The following is an 18,662-nucleotide window of genomic DNA, read 5'->3' on the forward strand; positions in this document are numbered from 1 at the left end:
TAAATAACACTCACCTTTTTTTTTTCAATAATTGCCCTATAAAGGGTTAAAGAACACAAAATTAAATCCAACAGACAGAAAACTCTTTCTAAAGAGCCCTTAAAAATACAGTACGTCATTGGTAAAACCTTTGATTATAACAAAGTTAATTAGTTGCAATTTTTTTGTTCTTGTTAAATGTTTTGTGTCTAAAGGGAATGGTATCAAAAATAAATAGCTATTTGATAATTGTAGTCTCTTATACTGTGATCAGACTAATAGGATCCTCACGGTTTAATCATAGAGTTATTTATAGTGGATTAAACCGTGATCATGTCACGTCTGACTTCAAGATCCCAAATAAACCTGTGTGATCTGAGGAGATGTCAGGTAAAGAAAATGTTGACTGGGTGCTTTTGTTGTTGTTTCTTCTTTTTTCATTCATTGATATGTTGACATGTTAGGTTTAACATTCTTCTTAAGAGAAGGGGTGGGTGGGTCAATCTGTGCTTGCTTTTGAAAACACTATTGGTTGGATTTAGGGAAGGAGGAGGGTGGGTCAGTCAATCGGTCAGTCAGTCGACAGTCAGTCGACAGCGGCCTCTGGTAGATTTACGTGAGAACAGCTGGTGTGAATGGCACTCGCAAGAGAAATTTGAGATCTGAAAAACCGTACACAGTGGCCTCTGGTGGATTAGCGGAAACAAAAACTGCAAAAAAAAACTTAGCTCCTGGAATGTATTTTGTGATCTCCAGAAATGTATATATTGGTACATTTTTAGAATAAGCCAGGGCTGTTTAATGTTGGCATGAATTTTTTTGCACCTTACGGTATGTACAGGTGTGTATATAGCCCTGGGGTACGGCTGTGCAATGAATGGTAAAAATCCGGTTTCTGTTTTGATTTTGGCTTCTAACGATTATGAAAAACCATTAATCGAGATAAACAATCTACCACCCCTTTTCCAGTTGTACACATTTGTTGCTCTGCAAAGCTCAGTTCCACGTGAAAATGACAAAGCATGTTCTGTAATGTAACTTTTGCAGCACGGGAGGCGCATCATTCATTGATGTACGTTCGAATCATTCATATTTTTAAAAGCGCGAAAGAGCACTTGCTGTTTTGTGTGTGCGCACCGCGCTTAGCCTCGGACAGCCTCTGAGACGAGCAGAGCACACACATCTAACGCCATCTTAATGTGAGCGCTTTAATGGTCAAATACATGCACATTTGTGTCAGAGCGCGATGTTTAGTGATCATTCATATTAACCCTCAATAAACAAAGTTGAGAATTAAAAGACATGTGAACGAGAAACCATATCAGAGCCGCACTATTATAAGTGACAGCGCAATATTCCTGCTGCCGCCTGTTTTTATTATGAATCATACAACAAAAGGAGAAAATCCCTCACTGCTCTTGACTGAAGGACTTTTGTAGCTGAAGTTTTTTTCTTACAGTGAAGATGCTTAAAGCAGTTTAAACGTAACAGATTTAATAACTCATTTCTAATTACTGATTTCTTTTATCTTTGCTATGATGACAGTACATTAAATTTTACTAGATATTTTTCAAAACACTAGTATTCAGCTTAAAGTGACATTCAAAGGCTTAATTAGTGTAATTAGGCAAGTCATTGTTTAACAGTAGTTTCTTCTCAGACAATCAAAAATATATATTGCTTAAAGGGGCTAATAATATTGAGCTATTAAAATAGGTTTCAAAATATTTAAACCTGCTTTAATTCTAGCCGAAATAAAACGAATAAGCCTTTCTCCAGAAGAAAAAATATTATAGGAAATTCTGTGAAAAATTCCTCTGTGAAACATCATTTGGGAAATATTTATATATTAAAAAAATTCACAGGAGGGTGAATAATTTTGACTTCAACCGATAATCGTTTTGAATAATCGTGATTGCAATTATGACCAAAATAATTATGAATTTATTATGATTTTTCTCACAATCGAGCAGCCCTACCCTGAGGTATGAATAATTTCGGGCTTGACTGTATAAATACACATAATCAAGCAGCTGATTATATGTAGTGTGAGCTTGTGGACTTGCTACAGAATTTGTAGTATCACTGTCATATACATATGACATCTGAAAACACAACACCTACACAAAACCGTTTCCCTTTTAGCGTGAACCACACACTCCATTTGATTCTTGTTTAAGCTTTAAATTGGCAGCTGTATTCATAAAATCTGCTTGTCAGTGCTGGCAACTTCCAGACTGCAGCAGAAGAGGGGCGAGTCCTCAGATTAATGACACAAAAAAGGGGGATGGGACAGACAGACGGAGGAGGAGACGCCGGGGTACAGGGGAACAGGCACACGCTGGGGCTGCCTCTTTTCTTTAGGAGACCTTTAAGCTTTCTCTTAATCATCTTGCCTTCTTTTATGCACCCGTAGATGTTACCTGGATTATCTTATTGCTCAGCTTTATGAATGCTGCATTTCTCATCACCTGATTCACCTCTAGCAAGCCTGATTATTGATTCATCTTCACTTCTCACTGATGGTCATGGTCAAGAAGAAAGGTAAATGATCATGATAGGGTGTGTGTTTGTGCGTGTGTGTGGGTCATTGACCATCTTTAATCAATAATGTGTCACTTTGCACAATTTTAAGAGTACATAAACCATCATTAACTCTACTTTAATAGTGGTTTATCATATATTAAATGATAAACCATTATCAGTCTGCAGCTAAAGCTAAATATTAAAGGAGATTCCAAAGCTATATTGCCATTGTGGCTCATTTGTTAAACATAGGTTGATAATCTTAATATTTAAGCCCAGGTTACACCATTTAGCTGAGGTATTCGGATGGCAGGAACTGTTATGTAATAGAGAGAGTGGTATTGCTGCAGTCGTACCTCTCAGGTTTACAGGTTATTGGATCAGAGCTCATCGTCGGATTGTTGAATCGGAGTTAGCAGCTGGTCTTGTGTTGTTGGTGCCGATGTTTCGGCAGTGTTGCAGTTTTAAATGGGACGCAGGAGCGTGAGGTAGAGCCGCAGCCGTCACCATGGCAACGCTGTCATGAAGGTAGAGTCCATTGTTGTGTCTGGGCTGCAGTGGCCTCTTTCAGTTTTAAGGTGTCTCTTCAAAGATGCTGCAGTTCATCTGCAGAGACACAGAGCTTCTCACTTTGGTTATAACGGATTTGAATTTGACATTTGTTTAGGTATTTAATGCAATGTTACAGAGGGCACAAACATTTAGTTACAACTGAATTAATACTCACAAGTTATAAAGAAGTTAACTAGTTTAAGTATCTGCACAAAATATTGGTGTCAGTACAGATTTTAGTTTTTTTAATTTAATTATTTTTATTAGAATCAAATGTAGTTTAATAACGTAATAATTATAAATGGGCATAGATTAATTTTTTTAATCTAGATTAATCTCACTGTAATCTTGGAATTAATCTAGATTAAAATGGCTCATTTGAATTCTGCCGAAGGCATTCAAAATATTTGTGCTATCTAAATAATGACGAAAAGTAAGTCTTTTAGAACGGTTTCTCAAGCCAGGTGGCGCATTAGACCAGGGGCTCATCTCCTGTTTCCAAAATGCCTCACAAACTGCTTGAGAAACTGCTCTACTATGATAATTGGTGATAAAAATAAATGATGTTCAATAAGATGTACTTGTGTTTACTAACGGTTTATTCAGTTAAACATGAATTTTGAACTGTAGGCCTATAAGCTCGTAACAGCGATTTTTGATTACCTTAATCTGACTAAAGTCATAAGTGAACTAAACACAAATGGAATTAAGAGGTGGAGTATGCATATATTAGTGGCATTATTGAAGTAAACACCGCAATCAAACTATTACCGTTATGTAGGACTTTTCGCCATATTTTCCGACAAGATCCACACATGCGGCTGTCAGTAAAGGACACACACACACACACACACACACATCACGAAATGCGGAAGTTTTTTCTTTCCATTTGGCGTGCGTTATTAAATCCCATAACACTCTTACCAATCCTTATTCCTTATTTGCGTCTAATAGCCCAGTTCGTCATGGGGGCATGAATAAAATGTTCATGAGTAAATGTGAAATTGCCGAACTGCTGTTAAAGTCACCAAAATTACAGGAAACTCTTACATGAAAGCAATTCACATAACCACTTTAATTATATTTTTGTCTATTAAGGCAAATAACTAGATTACAGATGTCCATGTAAACGTAGTCAGTTGTGTCTTCGAAGTAAGTGAAAGATCCAGAAGGGCATCCTGCTGATTTAATTCAGAAGGGCACTTTTTTGTCAGATGGCTCACCGGTCAGGTATACATCTGTCTGTAATGTACAAGTGTAACATTACTGCAAATATATACACACATGATTATAATCATGGACACTTTTTTTTTTACTTTAGGACAAGGCGTCATGGTGGTGCAGTGGGTAGCACGATCACCTCACAGCAAGAAGGTCGCTGGTTTGAGCCTCGGCTGGGTCAGTTGGCATTTCTGTGTGGAGTTTGCATGTTCTCCCCATGTTTGCATGGGTTTCCTCCCATGCAAACAGTTGCATGTTTGGAGTTGTGGGGGAAAGCGGAGCACCTGGAGGAAAATCATGCAAACGTGGGGAGAACATGCAAACTCCACACAGAAATGCCAACTGACCCAGCCGAGGCTCGAACCAGCAACCTTCTTGGTGTAAGGCGACAGTGCTAACCACTTGAACAGTGAATGGAGGTCAATGAGGTAAAAATTTGCAGGGTGACTACGGCTCAAGACTGAACCAGGAATTTCCCAATTGGTTATTGGATGTAGTTGTTGTGGAGTTTATTCAGCCTTTCTGCAACTATGAATGAGCCACACGCAAATGACGTTACAAAGTTCACTGGACACACACAGACACATGTACACTTGTTTCGCTGTTTTTACTCATCTACTCTCTGCAAATATGAATGTACAGTAAATATACACTGCTGTATAGATATTCATTAAGTTACTGTACAAAATAAACAGTATTTATCATCCACAAACCGATACTCCTGTTGTGTGATTGAAGCGTTCTCGTTTATAGTTGTACTGACAATATGCATCTGTTGTGATTCCAGCGGTAAAACCCAGTTTACTTAGAACAGAGATTTTAATCCCAGTTTCTTTGCAAACCCTGTCTTGTGGACATGATTATACACATTAACAATGATTACATTTACATTGACATCAGTATCAGAATTATTTGCCTTACTCTGAATAAGACAATAATATGATCAAGGTGTTTACATGAGTTGCATTTTGTATGTTCCTTTCGTGATCCCATTTTACATGTTATAGCACATAGATTGATTAACGTTATTGCGTCACCATGCTATCTACATCTCATCCGGAGTTTCATGTAATTTTGGGTGTTTCATTTTTAATTTGTTGACTTTAACAGCAGTTTGGCACTTTCACTTTCATTCAGGAACATTTCATGCATGCCCCTCGTGACAAAGACATTGGATGCGAGTATGAACTGCTGGAGGAGTGTTGTTTTAATGGAATTTGAGACCGCATGCCATATGGGGAAATACCTCTGCATGTCACGATGCAGGTTTCTGTGGTCCTTCACTGACTCAATAGGTGCAGAAAATAGTGTCAAACAGCTGTGCGTACAGACTATCCTGTTCCAAAATGTGGTGAAAGTCCTGCAGGATGGTAATAGTTTGATTGCGGTGTTTACATGTCTGTATTGCACTTCAATAATGCGACTAAAATCGGCATACTCTACATGTCTTTATTCGATTTCTGTCTAGTTTGATTATGACTTTAGTCGGATTAAGGTAATCAAAAATAGCTGTTTACATGGTAGACTCTTTATCAGAGTATTGACTTAATCATATTAAAATGGGATTATTGGTGTCCATGGAAACATACTCAATGACACAATGAAATATGTGACTGTCAATCAATTCGGTGGGCGGGGAAAACCACACTTCTACATCACAGTTGTGGTTAATCACAAAATCATTGAGATTTGGTTCCTGGTTTAATATATTGGTTTAAGATATATATAAAAAAAAGAATTGATGTGTTTATACCACTCTAATATGGCTATGTATACACATTATACTACACAAATGTCTGTTCAAATAGATTCCAAAGGTTGGTTTCGCATGAAAAGAGCTCTTTAAAGTAAAATGTTGTTTGTTTTTTATGTGAGGGCATGTGTGTGTGTGATGTGAATGTCATATCAGTAATGCTGCTCTCAGAGATGGAGGTTAACTCTTCTGACCGGCCCACTTAATCTTGTTGTGCCACTTCAGAGCTTAATCAGCATAAATGGCTGCTTGTGTGGAGGATGTGTTTTATAAAGCTTCACAAAGTGTTTGAAATGAAGTACTGGAAGTGCAGTCATCTGCTCTATTGGATTATTTGATTCCATGCTTTTTCCAAGAATTATTTCATATCTGTAACTGATTAATTGTTGTTAATGATAAGGTGTTTTAAGAGAGAAATAAGCTCAATTGTGAAATGTGAACTTACAGTTTGGCTTTTAAATTTTAGATTTGTTAGACGCTTCAAAATGGACATTGGTTTGTCTAATGTAGTATTTTGTCTTGTTTTGCATTACAAATATAAATATTATAAATAAGTATTCTTAAAGGAACAGTTCTAATAAAATTAAAAACACAGTCATTTACATCTATAGTAGAAATTAAAAAAATACTATGGAAGTCAATGGCAAGTTCGTCCTTCGTGTTCAACAGAGGAAACTCAAACAGGATTGAAACAAATAGAGTTATGACAGAAATGTCTTTTTTAGGTAAACTATCCATTTAAATCAACGTACGTTAATCAGTATACGTTGCCTGTCTTGGTTTCTGACAAATGTATAAAAAGAAGTTTTCAGTGGAGAAAAAATAAAGAATTGTTTGATTTGTTAAGCATGAATTCACTTAACTGTGAACTGTTTCAGACTAGGCATGAGACGATAACTGTTTTCAAATTATAGACAATAATATGATCAAATTATATGGTTTGGAAAAGTCAAGGTTTTTAAACCGCCAAAATATTCTGTAATACCGTTTCTAAGGTGTGTGTAAGATTTTTTTTTCCTTTTTTTTTTTAGGACAACAGTATCTCCAGCAGAAAAGATCTCCAAAGATGCTGTTTTAAATTGTAAAGGAATGTGTTCCTGAAACAAATGAAGGCAGCAGAAGTCAATTATTCATTTGAATTATTAAGCCTGACATGTTTACTGCTCCAAAATATGTTAAATCTTTAAAAAAATTAAATTTATTGTTTTGAAATGGGAAAAAGTTTTTTAGTTTTTTACCCAGACATTTAAAAAGAAAATATTTCAGAGTACCGTGGTATTTTTATCCAAGGTTATCATACTGTCAGAATCTTATACCAGCGCATTCCTATTTCTGACTGCTGAAATTAAGTAATTTTTCCTTTACATTAATGCAGTGGTTCTCCTTCCTTTTGGAGATCTACCTTCCTGCAGATTTCAGTTGGAACCTATATCAAACACGCCTACCTGTAATTATCAAGTGCCGTTCAGCTCAAAATTAAAAGGGTAGGTGTGTTTGTCAAGGTTGGAGATGAAATCTGCAGGAAGGTAGATCTCCAGGAACAATGTTGAGCACCCATGATATAGATAAGGTGCGTCCCAAATCACATACTTAGCACTATTCTACGCCATTTTGTAGGATATATAGTGTAAGTAGTGCATTCATACTGAAAACTCTAAAAATAATAAGTGCACTTTAATTACCCGGATGATGCACTTACTCACCCACTCAAATGAAGTGTGGAATGACGGACACTTCACGCACTCAACGGCCACTGCTTTGCTCATGTAGCGGAAGGGGCGGAGCTTTTGGGTGCTTATGTTGGATTACTTTGTTTATTTATTTAGTATTATTTTTTTTATTGTTTTGGATTAGGGCGACGAGGTGGTGCAGTAGGTAGTGCTGTTGCCTCACAGCAAGAAGGTCGCTGGTTCGAGCCTCAGCTGGCTCAGTTGGCATTTCTGTGTAGAGTTTGCATGTTCTCCCTGTGTTCGCATGGGTTTCCTCCGGGTGCTCCAGTTTCCCCCACAGTCCAAAAACATGCGGTACAGGGGGATTGGGTAGGCTAAATTGTCCGTAGTGTATGAGTGTGAATGAGTGTGTATGGATGTTTCCAAGAGATGGGTTGCAGCTGGAAGGGCATCCGCTGCGTAAAACGTATGCTGGATAAGTTGGAGGTTCATTCCGCTGTGGCGACCCCAGATTAAAAAGGGACTAAGATGGAAAGAAAATGAATGAATGTTTTGGATTACTTTATTTATTTTAACTGTGAAAGCAAAATTCAGCTACAAGAGTGATTTATAGCACCTCCCGATGGTGAATGCGGTTATACTCATGGTATTATTTGATAGTTTGGTCATTTATTTCACTAATTTGCCAACCGTCAAACGTCATCTGAGAAACGGTTTGAATTTCCGCTTTGTAAAAAAAAGTTACATATACTATGCTCTTGAGTGTGTAAGTACATAAGAACATAGTGCAGGCATGGGCAAACTCGATCCTCGAGGGCCGGTGTCCCTGCAGAGTTTTGCTCCAACACTAATCAAACACACCTGAACACCCTATTTATTGTCTTCAAGATCACTAGAAAGCTACAAGCAGGTGTGTTTGATTAGGGTTGGTGTAAAACTATGCAGGGACACCGGCCCTCCAGGATCAAGTTTGCCCATCCCTGACATAGTGCATTGTTAGCCATTTGGGACGCAGCTATAGTATTTGTACATAGTGAGAGCGCTAACTATAGGCCTGGCATGCATTCGTGTATACAAAACTGTTCTAAAACACAAAAGGAATTTTTCCATTTTCAGTTCATTCATTCATTCATTCATTCATTCATTCATTTTCTTTCAGCTTAGGAATGATATGCCAACTTTGCCAGCATATGTTTTACTCAGTGGATGCCCTTCCAGCTGCAACACAGTACTGGAAAGGATCCATTCACACACATACACTACGGCCAATTAAGCTTATTCAATTTACCTGTACCGCATAGCTTTGGACTGTGGGGGAAACTGGAACACCTGGAGGAAATCCACACCAACACGGGGAGAACATGCAAACTCCACACAGAAATGCTAATTGACCCAGCTAGGACTTAAAGCAGCGAGCCACCGTGTCGCCCATTTTCAGTACAATAACATCTTATTTTTAAAAAATCTTTTACATAACAACTGCATAAGGTCAAGACTTTTATTATTTTACATAATCAAGCATCGCTCAAATCTTCAGTCATATAAAATCATAGAAATATCTAATGTAGTTTGTTTACAATTAATCTCACTGCACTTGTTCACCTTTATTTTAAAGAGACTGTTATAGATGTTTTGGTGAATAGGCTTCGAGGTTAATAATGCTTTGTTTCTGGCTGCGAGTGATACGGCTCTGATCCCGCTTTCTAGTGCTTTGTTTGTCTTGGGACAGAGGGTCGGGAGGGTGGAGAGGATGTGGAAAGGGGGCAGGGAAAGAAAGTCGACTCATAAATATGCATGAAAAAAGTCTGTGTCTGTGAAACGAATGTCCCATGAGACTCGTACGAGCCAACACACACGCATGCTCTTCCCTGTGATGGCGATTCAGTAGCAGAGAGACTGTGTGTGTTTGATCTTAAACACAAAACCAGCCATTCTTGGTGGATAGGGAGGAAATGATAGAATGCAAGGAGTAGGTGTTTTTATATGTGCTTCATTAAAGAGCTGCTCATATGGTATTTTAAAGTGCTCTAATGTTTTGTTGGAGTCCACTACAACAGATTTAAATGCATCTAAAGTAAAAAAAAAAAAAATATATATATATATATATATATATATATATATATATATATATATATATATATATATATATATATATACAGCTAACGTTAAGAAGGGCATAGCTAAAAATATTGTGGCTGTCAAACTGGCATGAAGGACCGGCACTCCAAACGCGAAAGCTCGGAACAAACTTTTTATTTTTCAGTGGATTAACTTGCACAAATTAATTATTCATTTAAGGAATAACAGTGTGTGCTAGCAAAATAATTTTGAGTTCACATGGAATTTAAGATTTGTAAATCCCTCCTCCTTCCATAAGCCTGCTCTGCTCTGATTGGTCAGCTGGCAATTTCTAGTTTTGATTGGTCTTTCTCTGTTTTTTCCATGTTGAGTGTTTGGAAATTGTAAAAAAAAAAAATCTGTGTTTTTGAAACAAATGAAAACAGCAAAAGTCATTGATTTATTTTAATTATTTAGCCTGACATGTTTCCTAGTGTTGGGTTGCGGCAGGAAGGGCCTCCGCTGTGTAAAACATATTCATACCGCTGTGGTGACCCCAGGTTAATAAAGGGACTAAGCCGAAAAGAAAATTAATGTTCAATGTTCCAAAATATTTGTAGTGTTTCTCAAAATAAGATATATTATGTTCAATATGGGAAAAATTCTTACTTTTTTTTTTTTTTACCCAGCCATTTAAAAAGAACATATTTTAGAGCAGTTATCACAATACCATGATACCGTGATATTTATATCCAAGGTTATCATACTATTAGAATCTTATACCGGCCCATGCTTACTGTCCAGCCTTATTTCACATATAAACAAAACTATTTCACATTTTGTTAATTTAGTGGCTAATTCTTACGAATTTGTACAAGTTCAGTCATACAAAAATGTACAATCATACTAAATTATACGAATGAGATCATACAAATTCATACGAATTAGCCACTAAATCAAAAAGTTATGAATTGCCATGAGATAGCATTGTATTGTCAGAAAAGTGGCTAATTCGTATGAATTCATACGATTTAATTTGTATAAAAACATTCTATTTTTTAAAAGAGGCGTGCCCCCAAACCCAACCCCAAACCCTACCCCTCATTGGGGATGAGCAAATCATACTAAAATGAACGAATGAGTACAAATTATTACAAATTAATCACAAAATCAAAAAGTTACGAATTGCCATGAGATTGTAATTGATTATGCGTTCAAAATGCTTAATAAACTCCAAAAAGGCTTTATGATGACATATAAACAACCGTTAACGTTAACGAAAACCTGTCATTAATGGATTTTTTGTAGATTATTTAACTGTTTGTAATCTTCAAAAATAATGAAACAACTATCTAATGGTCATTCTGGCCCATGCCTTCCTTATGAAAAGTAAAACAGCAAATTCAGCATTAAACATAAAAATACAACTTTTACTGTTTATTCATTCATTCATTCATTCATTCATTCATTCATTCATTCATTCATTCATTCATTCATTCATTCATTCATTCATTCATTCATTCATTCATTCATTTATTCATTCATTTTTCTTCAGCTTGGTTCCTTATTTTTCAGTGGAATAAACCTCCAACTATTCCAGCATTTGTTTTATGCAGCGGATGTCCTTGCAGCCAGTACTGGGACTTTTATTGCTACTAAAAATAAACTTACGATTATAAATTATATTTCGGCCACTGTTTATATTGGTTAGCTGTTTACATGTACTTGATGTACTTAGCTTGGAGGAAAAATGAACTATAAGGACATATAAGAAAAATGATTAAAGGTCCCATGAAATTAAAATAAAAAAGTAATGTTAGTTTTTAAGATATCTATAAGCTACTGTGCTCCAAAACAGTGACAAAATTCGTGTTTAGAAGATATAAAACTGATGTAAACATGTAAAGCTTGCAGATTGTGACTTCCTCCTAAATGGATCAACGGTATTAATCGCTTCACCTCATGCTTCAGTTTCTCATGAAAACTTGACCAATCAAGTGCTTTGTAGTATCTGACATGCCCCGACCCTTCACGACTCTTCTCATTTGATGCACTTGAGCTCACTCTCACTGGCAGGGCTGTAATAAAACAAAACACTACTGACAGTTTCTTTAAAGAGGAGGAGCTACTCTCTATGTCCCGCCCTCTTTTCCATTTCTCAGTTAAGATTACGTCAAACATTGAATAAAAAAAATCTAATTTAAAAGCACTTCACGAGACCTTTACGTATGGCAAATACAACAGAATATGTGAAATTGCTTGTATATATAAAAGTGACGCTCAAAACGAACACAAGATAAATGGAAACCAAATGCAGATCAATAACAGTAAAAGCTTTGTGTATTTCATTATGGACTGAAGTCTTTCTCCAGGGGAATGAAAAACGCTAGTTCATGCAGTACTTTTCAATACTGAATTGATAATCATATTTTGTGGTCGCCTGAGGTGCTGATGCTTTTAAAAAAGAGAGGACATTTGAAGTTACACGTTCTGCTGTGTGAATACTGAAGGAAGCAGAACATAAACAGTCAAAACCTTTCTGAGTTTTTGCTCTGATTGCTATTTGATTTTGTTTGTATGTGCCATTTAAAAATGATTTATTCCTGTGACGCAAAGCTGAACTTTCCGAATTTGCTGCTTAAATATTCTAGTCCGGGTGGCATGATGGCTCAGTGGTTAGCACTGTCGTTCTCCCCTTGTTCGCATGGGTTTCCTCCGGGTGCTCCAGTATCCCCCACAGTCCAAAGACATGTGGTATAGGTAAATTGACTAAACTAAATTGGCCATTACTGTGTGTGAATATGAGAGTATATGGGTGTTTCCCAGAATGGGTTGTGGCTGGAAAGGCATCTGCTGCATAAAACATAAGTCGGAATAGTTGGTGGTTCGTTCCGCTGTGGTGACCCTTAAAAAAATAAGGGACTAAGCTTAAGAAAAATGAATGAATGAATGAATGATAATTCCAGTCTTCAGTGTCAAGACATCAAATCTTTCATGTTTCACTTGTATCTGAGATGTTACTTTTTAAATTTTACACTGGTAAGTTTGGAATTTCTTAACTGTCATCTTGGAGTGAGTCTATTCTAAATCCCATTAGCGGGACGGTCCTTCCAGAGGTTCCATATTATGATATTAAAGCTGCTGTATGTAAGTTTTTGACTCTTCTAAATCATAAATATACCATATATGTTTGCAGATATTTAAGAAACATGCGAAGTGAACACTTGTTTATCTTAAAAACAATTCTAAAATCAGATATTCTGCTTTGAAAATAAATGTCTGTTACGTGGTGAAACATCTGTCTTTGTTTTGGTTCTTTTAACCCGCCCAATGCCAATTTAGCCAATTATATTTCAGCAGCCTGGGTTGCCTTGGTGGAAAACAGCGTATTTAATGAATGAATGAATGAATGAATGAATGAATCAATGAATGAATCAATGAATGAATGAATGAATGAATCAATCAATCAATCAATCAATCAATCAATCAATCAATCAATCAATCATTCAGAAAGGCTCTCAAAGCATGCGCCTGTGACCGAAATGCGACCTCCAATGGACAGTAGCAGACTCCAAAATGAGACGCAGATTATAATATATTAATATAAATATTACGAACATAAACTTTAGGTGAGCTGGTTACATTGTAACCCCGTGTCCTAACAACACGCTACATGGCAAGATTTGCAGTGATAAGCAATTTGGCTGTTTACATCAGACGAAACACAACAGAAATTTAAATACAGCCATTCAGAAGCACAAAATAGTGCACTCACTCATGAAATGGTAAGGTTTATAATCTAATTAATACACATTAAGCCTCTTTAACAGATTATTAAATGTAGATGCTGAATTTCTCACAGTTCTAAAGTTCAATTTCGAACGGTTTATTTTCTTTTTTGAGGTGAACTATCTGCTGCTGCTTTCAGTAGTATGGCAATAAATCTCATGTAAAATGGCATTCAAACTCATATTATTAGCTTTTAACACTGAATAAAGCACATGAGGTCTACCTGAGATGATCAGTTTATCCTGTTGTTCATCTGTAAAATAGAAGCCGTTTCTAATATATCAGTTCGAGGAGTTGGTTAGAACAAAAGCTCATTTTAAAATGGAAAATATTCCTTCTATCTCATGCCGTTGCTTTTATTTAGAACACGGTTTAAATCAGCCTTTAGACTTGTGGTCAATTCCTAATTCAACCACTGGATGTCAAACTCACATACTGCAGCTTTAAGAGTCAAATCAGCACCTTTAAATACTGGAACAAATCATGACTAATTGTTTTTCTTTCTGCGCAGTCGCCCATACACAGGAGTCTCACCACCAGACGGAGAAGCCTTTGATTCGCTGTGCTAAATGTGGAGAGTTGTGCAAAGGAGAGGTGTTACGAGTGCAGGCCAAACACTTCCACATCAAGTGCTTCACATGCAAAGGTGAGTGTCACTAATGCACATTTTCCTAACTACAGCTAGTGTTCAGATCAGGGGCGCCGTTAGCAATAGACCCTATGAAAAACACGCATCCTAACACGAAGGTAAAAAGCGAGGTTAGTTGATAAAGCTAAAGAGAGCAGGTGGGCATTGGATGGAGGCCTCCTGATAGTGGGCCTGTTCCAGTAAGGAGGTTCAACCAACTCTGAGTTTAAACTTTAACTCTGAGTTGATTTACAGGGAGATTAAAAACTCTGAGTTTTCGGTTTAAGAATAGCGGATCTTAGTTAGGTCAATCAACTTTGAGTAGACCAACTCAGAGTTAAGCGCGCACACCGCGACTATAAAAAGGCATAATCAATGGAGCGGAGCTATTACGAGTGACTATGGCAACACCTTAAAAAAGAGATCACCATTGCTTTCTCCAGCTGAACTTGATGTGCTCGTGTAAAGTTATAGCAAATATGACCATATATTTTAAAAAGCAACACCACTGCATCAGTGAAACAGTTGGGGAAACATAGCTGCTCAAGTTAATGCGTAATTTTACATCTAAAGTATTTAAATATTTAAGTATAATATAAATATAAATAAATATAAATATAAATAAGTAATGTTATGTATGACGTTTATAAAATTTGTACACACTTTTACACACATTGATCAGTTTTAATAGATGTAAAAGCGCACTTGTGTGTGTCTGCTTTTTTTATTGATCAAGTGATAGAGCTTGATATGACATTTATGAATGTAAGCAGAACTAACCAATAGTTTTTAGAAAGAATAATAATCCTAATAATAATAATAATAAAGAATAATAATAATAATAATAATTAATCTAGTTACAGCACATGTCCCTGTCGAAGATCAGTGAATTTAAGCTAATTATTTATTAAAAAAGGACAAGCCATTCTTGTACGTGATTTTGTTCTTTGTGTGACTGAAATGCAGGCAATAGCTATGTTTCCATCCAAATATATTAATTAAATTTATGTGCATAACTGGAATAACGCATAAAAGATGTGCGAATAAAGCACAAAGCAGTCCATTTTCAAAATAGTTCAGCTTTTGCCACTGTGTGGATTAATACTGAATGCGTGTCGTTGTTATTACCTGGGGTTAGGGTTAAGAGTAGAGCATATGCTGGTGTTTAACTGCCTTGCTTTATTGCATTCCTGCAATGGACTCTCACATACTTTCTGCTACTTCATACTGTAGCCGTGGTAGGCATTTCTCTCTGTCTCATGCTGAACGCAGTTGACCAATCACAATAGGGTCATCGGACCAATCAGCGCAGATTAGCTTCGCGCTAAGGAGGGGTTTGGGAACAAATGAATCGCTGAACGAATCATATGGGAGTCGCTGGGATAATTAGGTAAAAATAAATGCATATTATGAGACAATGAAAGTGTTTTTGACCTTGCACGCACATTAGGATGTTGTTGGAGACCCCCAAAACCAAAATATGACTTATTTAAATGCAAAATAGGGGCTCTTTAAAAAAAAAAAACACTAAAATAAAAACCGCTTAATTTGGCTTCTATAAATAAATCTATAAAAAATTCTATAATCCATAATAATAACTCCTGTATAGCAGTCTCACAGCATTCTGTCACGCGATGACACTTGAATACTCTATCAGAAAAGTCTAGTGGCTGGGAATGAGCTTTTTACAGTGACTGCTATATTGTTAATGTTGTTTTTGGTGTGTTTACATGATGAATATGGCCACGGTGTAAATGCACAGTACAGTTACGAGCTTATTGCCACATATATCAGTATGATACATGAGATCGTTGCCTTCAGTGATTTCCTGAAGGGAAAATACCAAAAAAATGTGATCTCATTTGAAGCAAGAGATTGTGATGACATATGATGACGTGTGCAGGTGTTATGGTGGTGTTTCTTAGGGGTAAATTTTGAAGCCCTTCCCCTTCACACTCTGTTTCAAGGGCCAAGGGGAACAGGAAGGAGTACAAAAATAGAATTGGGATTGGGCCTTTTGATTTTTTTTTTCCATTTACTACAGAACAAACCACTCAAGTCCTGACTGACTGACTATCTTGCTTGGTAAACCTAATTAACTTAGTTAAAATAAAAAGAAAGATAAAATAATAGCAGTTCTTTGTTAAACAGAACTTCAGACATATTTAAAACAAACAACACAAATGGCACAGGAAGCTAATTATTTCACCATCAACTGTACATATAATATGTTATTAATTTCAGAGTTATTAAAAGTAAAAGCTCAGTTTAAATGAATGATTCAATGACTCACTCATTAGGACTTCACTTATTTTATTACTGGATGTATATAAATTATTTATCCATATTTATATATTTATTATTAATATTATTATTTATTTTTAATGTATCTATTTCTAATGTATTTATTATTATTATTATTCATATTCATATTATTTATTTTTAAATTAATTAATTAATATTATTATTTTTATGTATGTATTATGATTATTATGATTATGATTATTGTTTATTTATTTTTAATGTATTTATTATTATTAATATTATTATTGTTATTGTTATTATAATTTTTTTTTTTTTTAAGATTTATTTTTGCCCATTTTGCCTTTATTAGATAGGACAGTATTTAGGACAGGAAGCGAAGTTGGAGAGAGAGAGAGAGGGGGGTAGGGTAGGGAAATGTCATCGAGCCGGGATTCGAACTCGCGACGCCCTGACGTGCTACTGCACCATATGTCGACGCGCTAACCACTACGCTATTGCGCCGATTGTTATTATAATTATTAATTATTTTTTTAAATAATTTTATTATTTATTTTTTATGTATTCATGTATTTGTTATTATTATTATTATTGTTGTTTATTTATTTTTATGTATTTATAATTATTATTATTATTATTAATTTATTATTGTTATTTTTTATTTATTATTATTTGTTTAAATATATACTTATTGTTATTATTATTCATTTTTAATGTATTTATGTATTTACTTATAATGAAATATGGAATGTAAATTAATAAATTATTTTTGGGTGCAATGCATGCAGGACATGTTCTTGACAGGTTTTGTAAGTAAAACCCTCTCCGTCTGTAATGCTGCAGCTCTGGTCTGCTGAGTGTTTCTCATAAATGTTTAGAAAGCCATGTGTGAGTCTGCTGTGACTCATCTCTCCTGGCACATTTCAGCATCACGGAACAGCGGAGGGTGTTAAAGATGACCTATTTAGCATATGTTCATCAGAATCTGTAAGCAAATAAACACCGTCCACTTGTGTGTGTGTTCTGTATGACTTTAAGTCGCTAGTATTAAGGACAGGTGAGGGGTCACTACTAAAATGACAGTGGTCAGTATTAATATTTAAGTACTTGTCAGTAGTATCAAACTATAACTCGTTTATTTAAACATTCTAATACTGTGTATCATTTCATATTTATTTATAAGTATAGCAGGAAGCTGTCAAATGCTTGATTTTAATTGGGTGATTGGGTAAACATTCTAAACAAATGTTGGATAAGTTAGTGGTTCATTCCGCTGTGGAACCCCAGATTAATAAAGGGACTACTGAAAAGAAATGACCTGATGAATGAACTCATGCTATGTTAATGTATGTGACTACACTGAAAAAATGATGTCTGTAAAATTGTTGCAAACAATTTGTGTTGAATTTAAACAAACAAATTAATTTTAGTAATGTTCAACTCAATGTGTTTGTTTAAATTCAGCCCAAATAAATTGTTTACAACCTCTTAACTTAAAGAAAAAATTAGTAAGTCCAAGGAATCATCTTTGAATAATTTTTTTCAGTGTATTTGTGCGCCTACAAAATATCTAAATTTTGTATATTTTAGAATACATTTCGCAAAAGAAATTCAGATTTTTGTGAATAAAATTTGTGTTTTTATGTTTTTTTTTTTTTTTGCAAGTTTGTGGTGTGGCAGGAATTTGAACAGTGCCCTGAATGCCCAAAAAAGCATCCAATACATTTGTGGTGATTTGATTTAGCATTAAATTCAGTGATTGCAGAATCCTGAAGGCTCTGATTAAGGTTAGGGATTATATGAAGAGTTCAGATGCAAAAGCCGCTAAACGCTACTTCTGCCAAAAATGAGATAATGACATTGAGTGAATTCTTTAGGCACGTAGTACACCATCAGCAAATCATTTTGCTTCTAATCTTTCAAATCGCAACGTCAGCCCATTCAGAACGGTTTTTTTTTTGCAGCGACACTACTTTGAATGACTCCGATATACTATACATTAAACTACAACTGCGTTTCATGAAAGACGAAGATGCCATTCTTTTATCCTACATGGATGCTATGAGGATAAACAAGGGACCAAGACCTTGAGTATGGTGAGAATTAATGAATGACAGCTTCTTAAATTGTCTGAGAGACGTCCCCTTTTAGCCCAGTAGCCCAGTATTTTAAAAGATAAATATAATGTATAAAACTATACATTATTTATATTACTTCATATTAC

The 18,662-nt window shown here is 35.6% G+C and overlaps 1 protein-coding gene across 1 annotated transcript in view; it reads left to right on the forward strand.

The window, feature by feature from the left end:
• Positions 1 to 18,662, forward strand: part of ablim1a (actin binding LIM protein 1a) — a 110,324-nt gene that overhangs the window by 28,196 nt on the left and 63,466 nt on the right. Inside the window, exon 2 of the mRNA XM_056470693.1 lies at positions 14,060 to 14,194. Within this exon, the coding sequence (XP_056326668.1) occupies positions 14,060 to 14,194 (135 nt within the window). The remainder of the gene's footprint in view (positions 1 to 14,059; positions 14,195 to 18,662) is intronic.

This window comes from Danio aesculapii, chromosome 13, assembly GCF_903798145.1.
Source record: "Danio aesculapii chromosome 13, fDanAes4.1, whole genome shotgun sequence".
Lineage (NCBI taxonomy): Eukaryota > Metazoa > Chordata > Actinopteri > Cypriniformes > Danionidae > Danio > Danio aesculapii.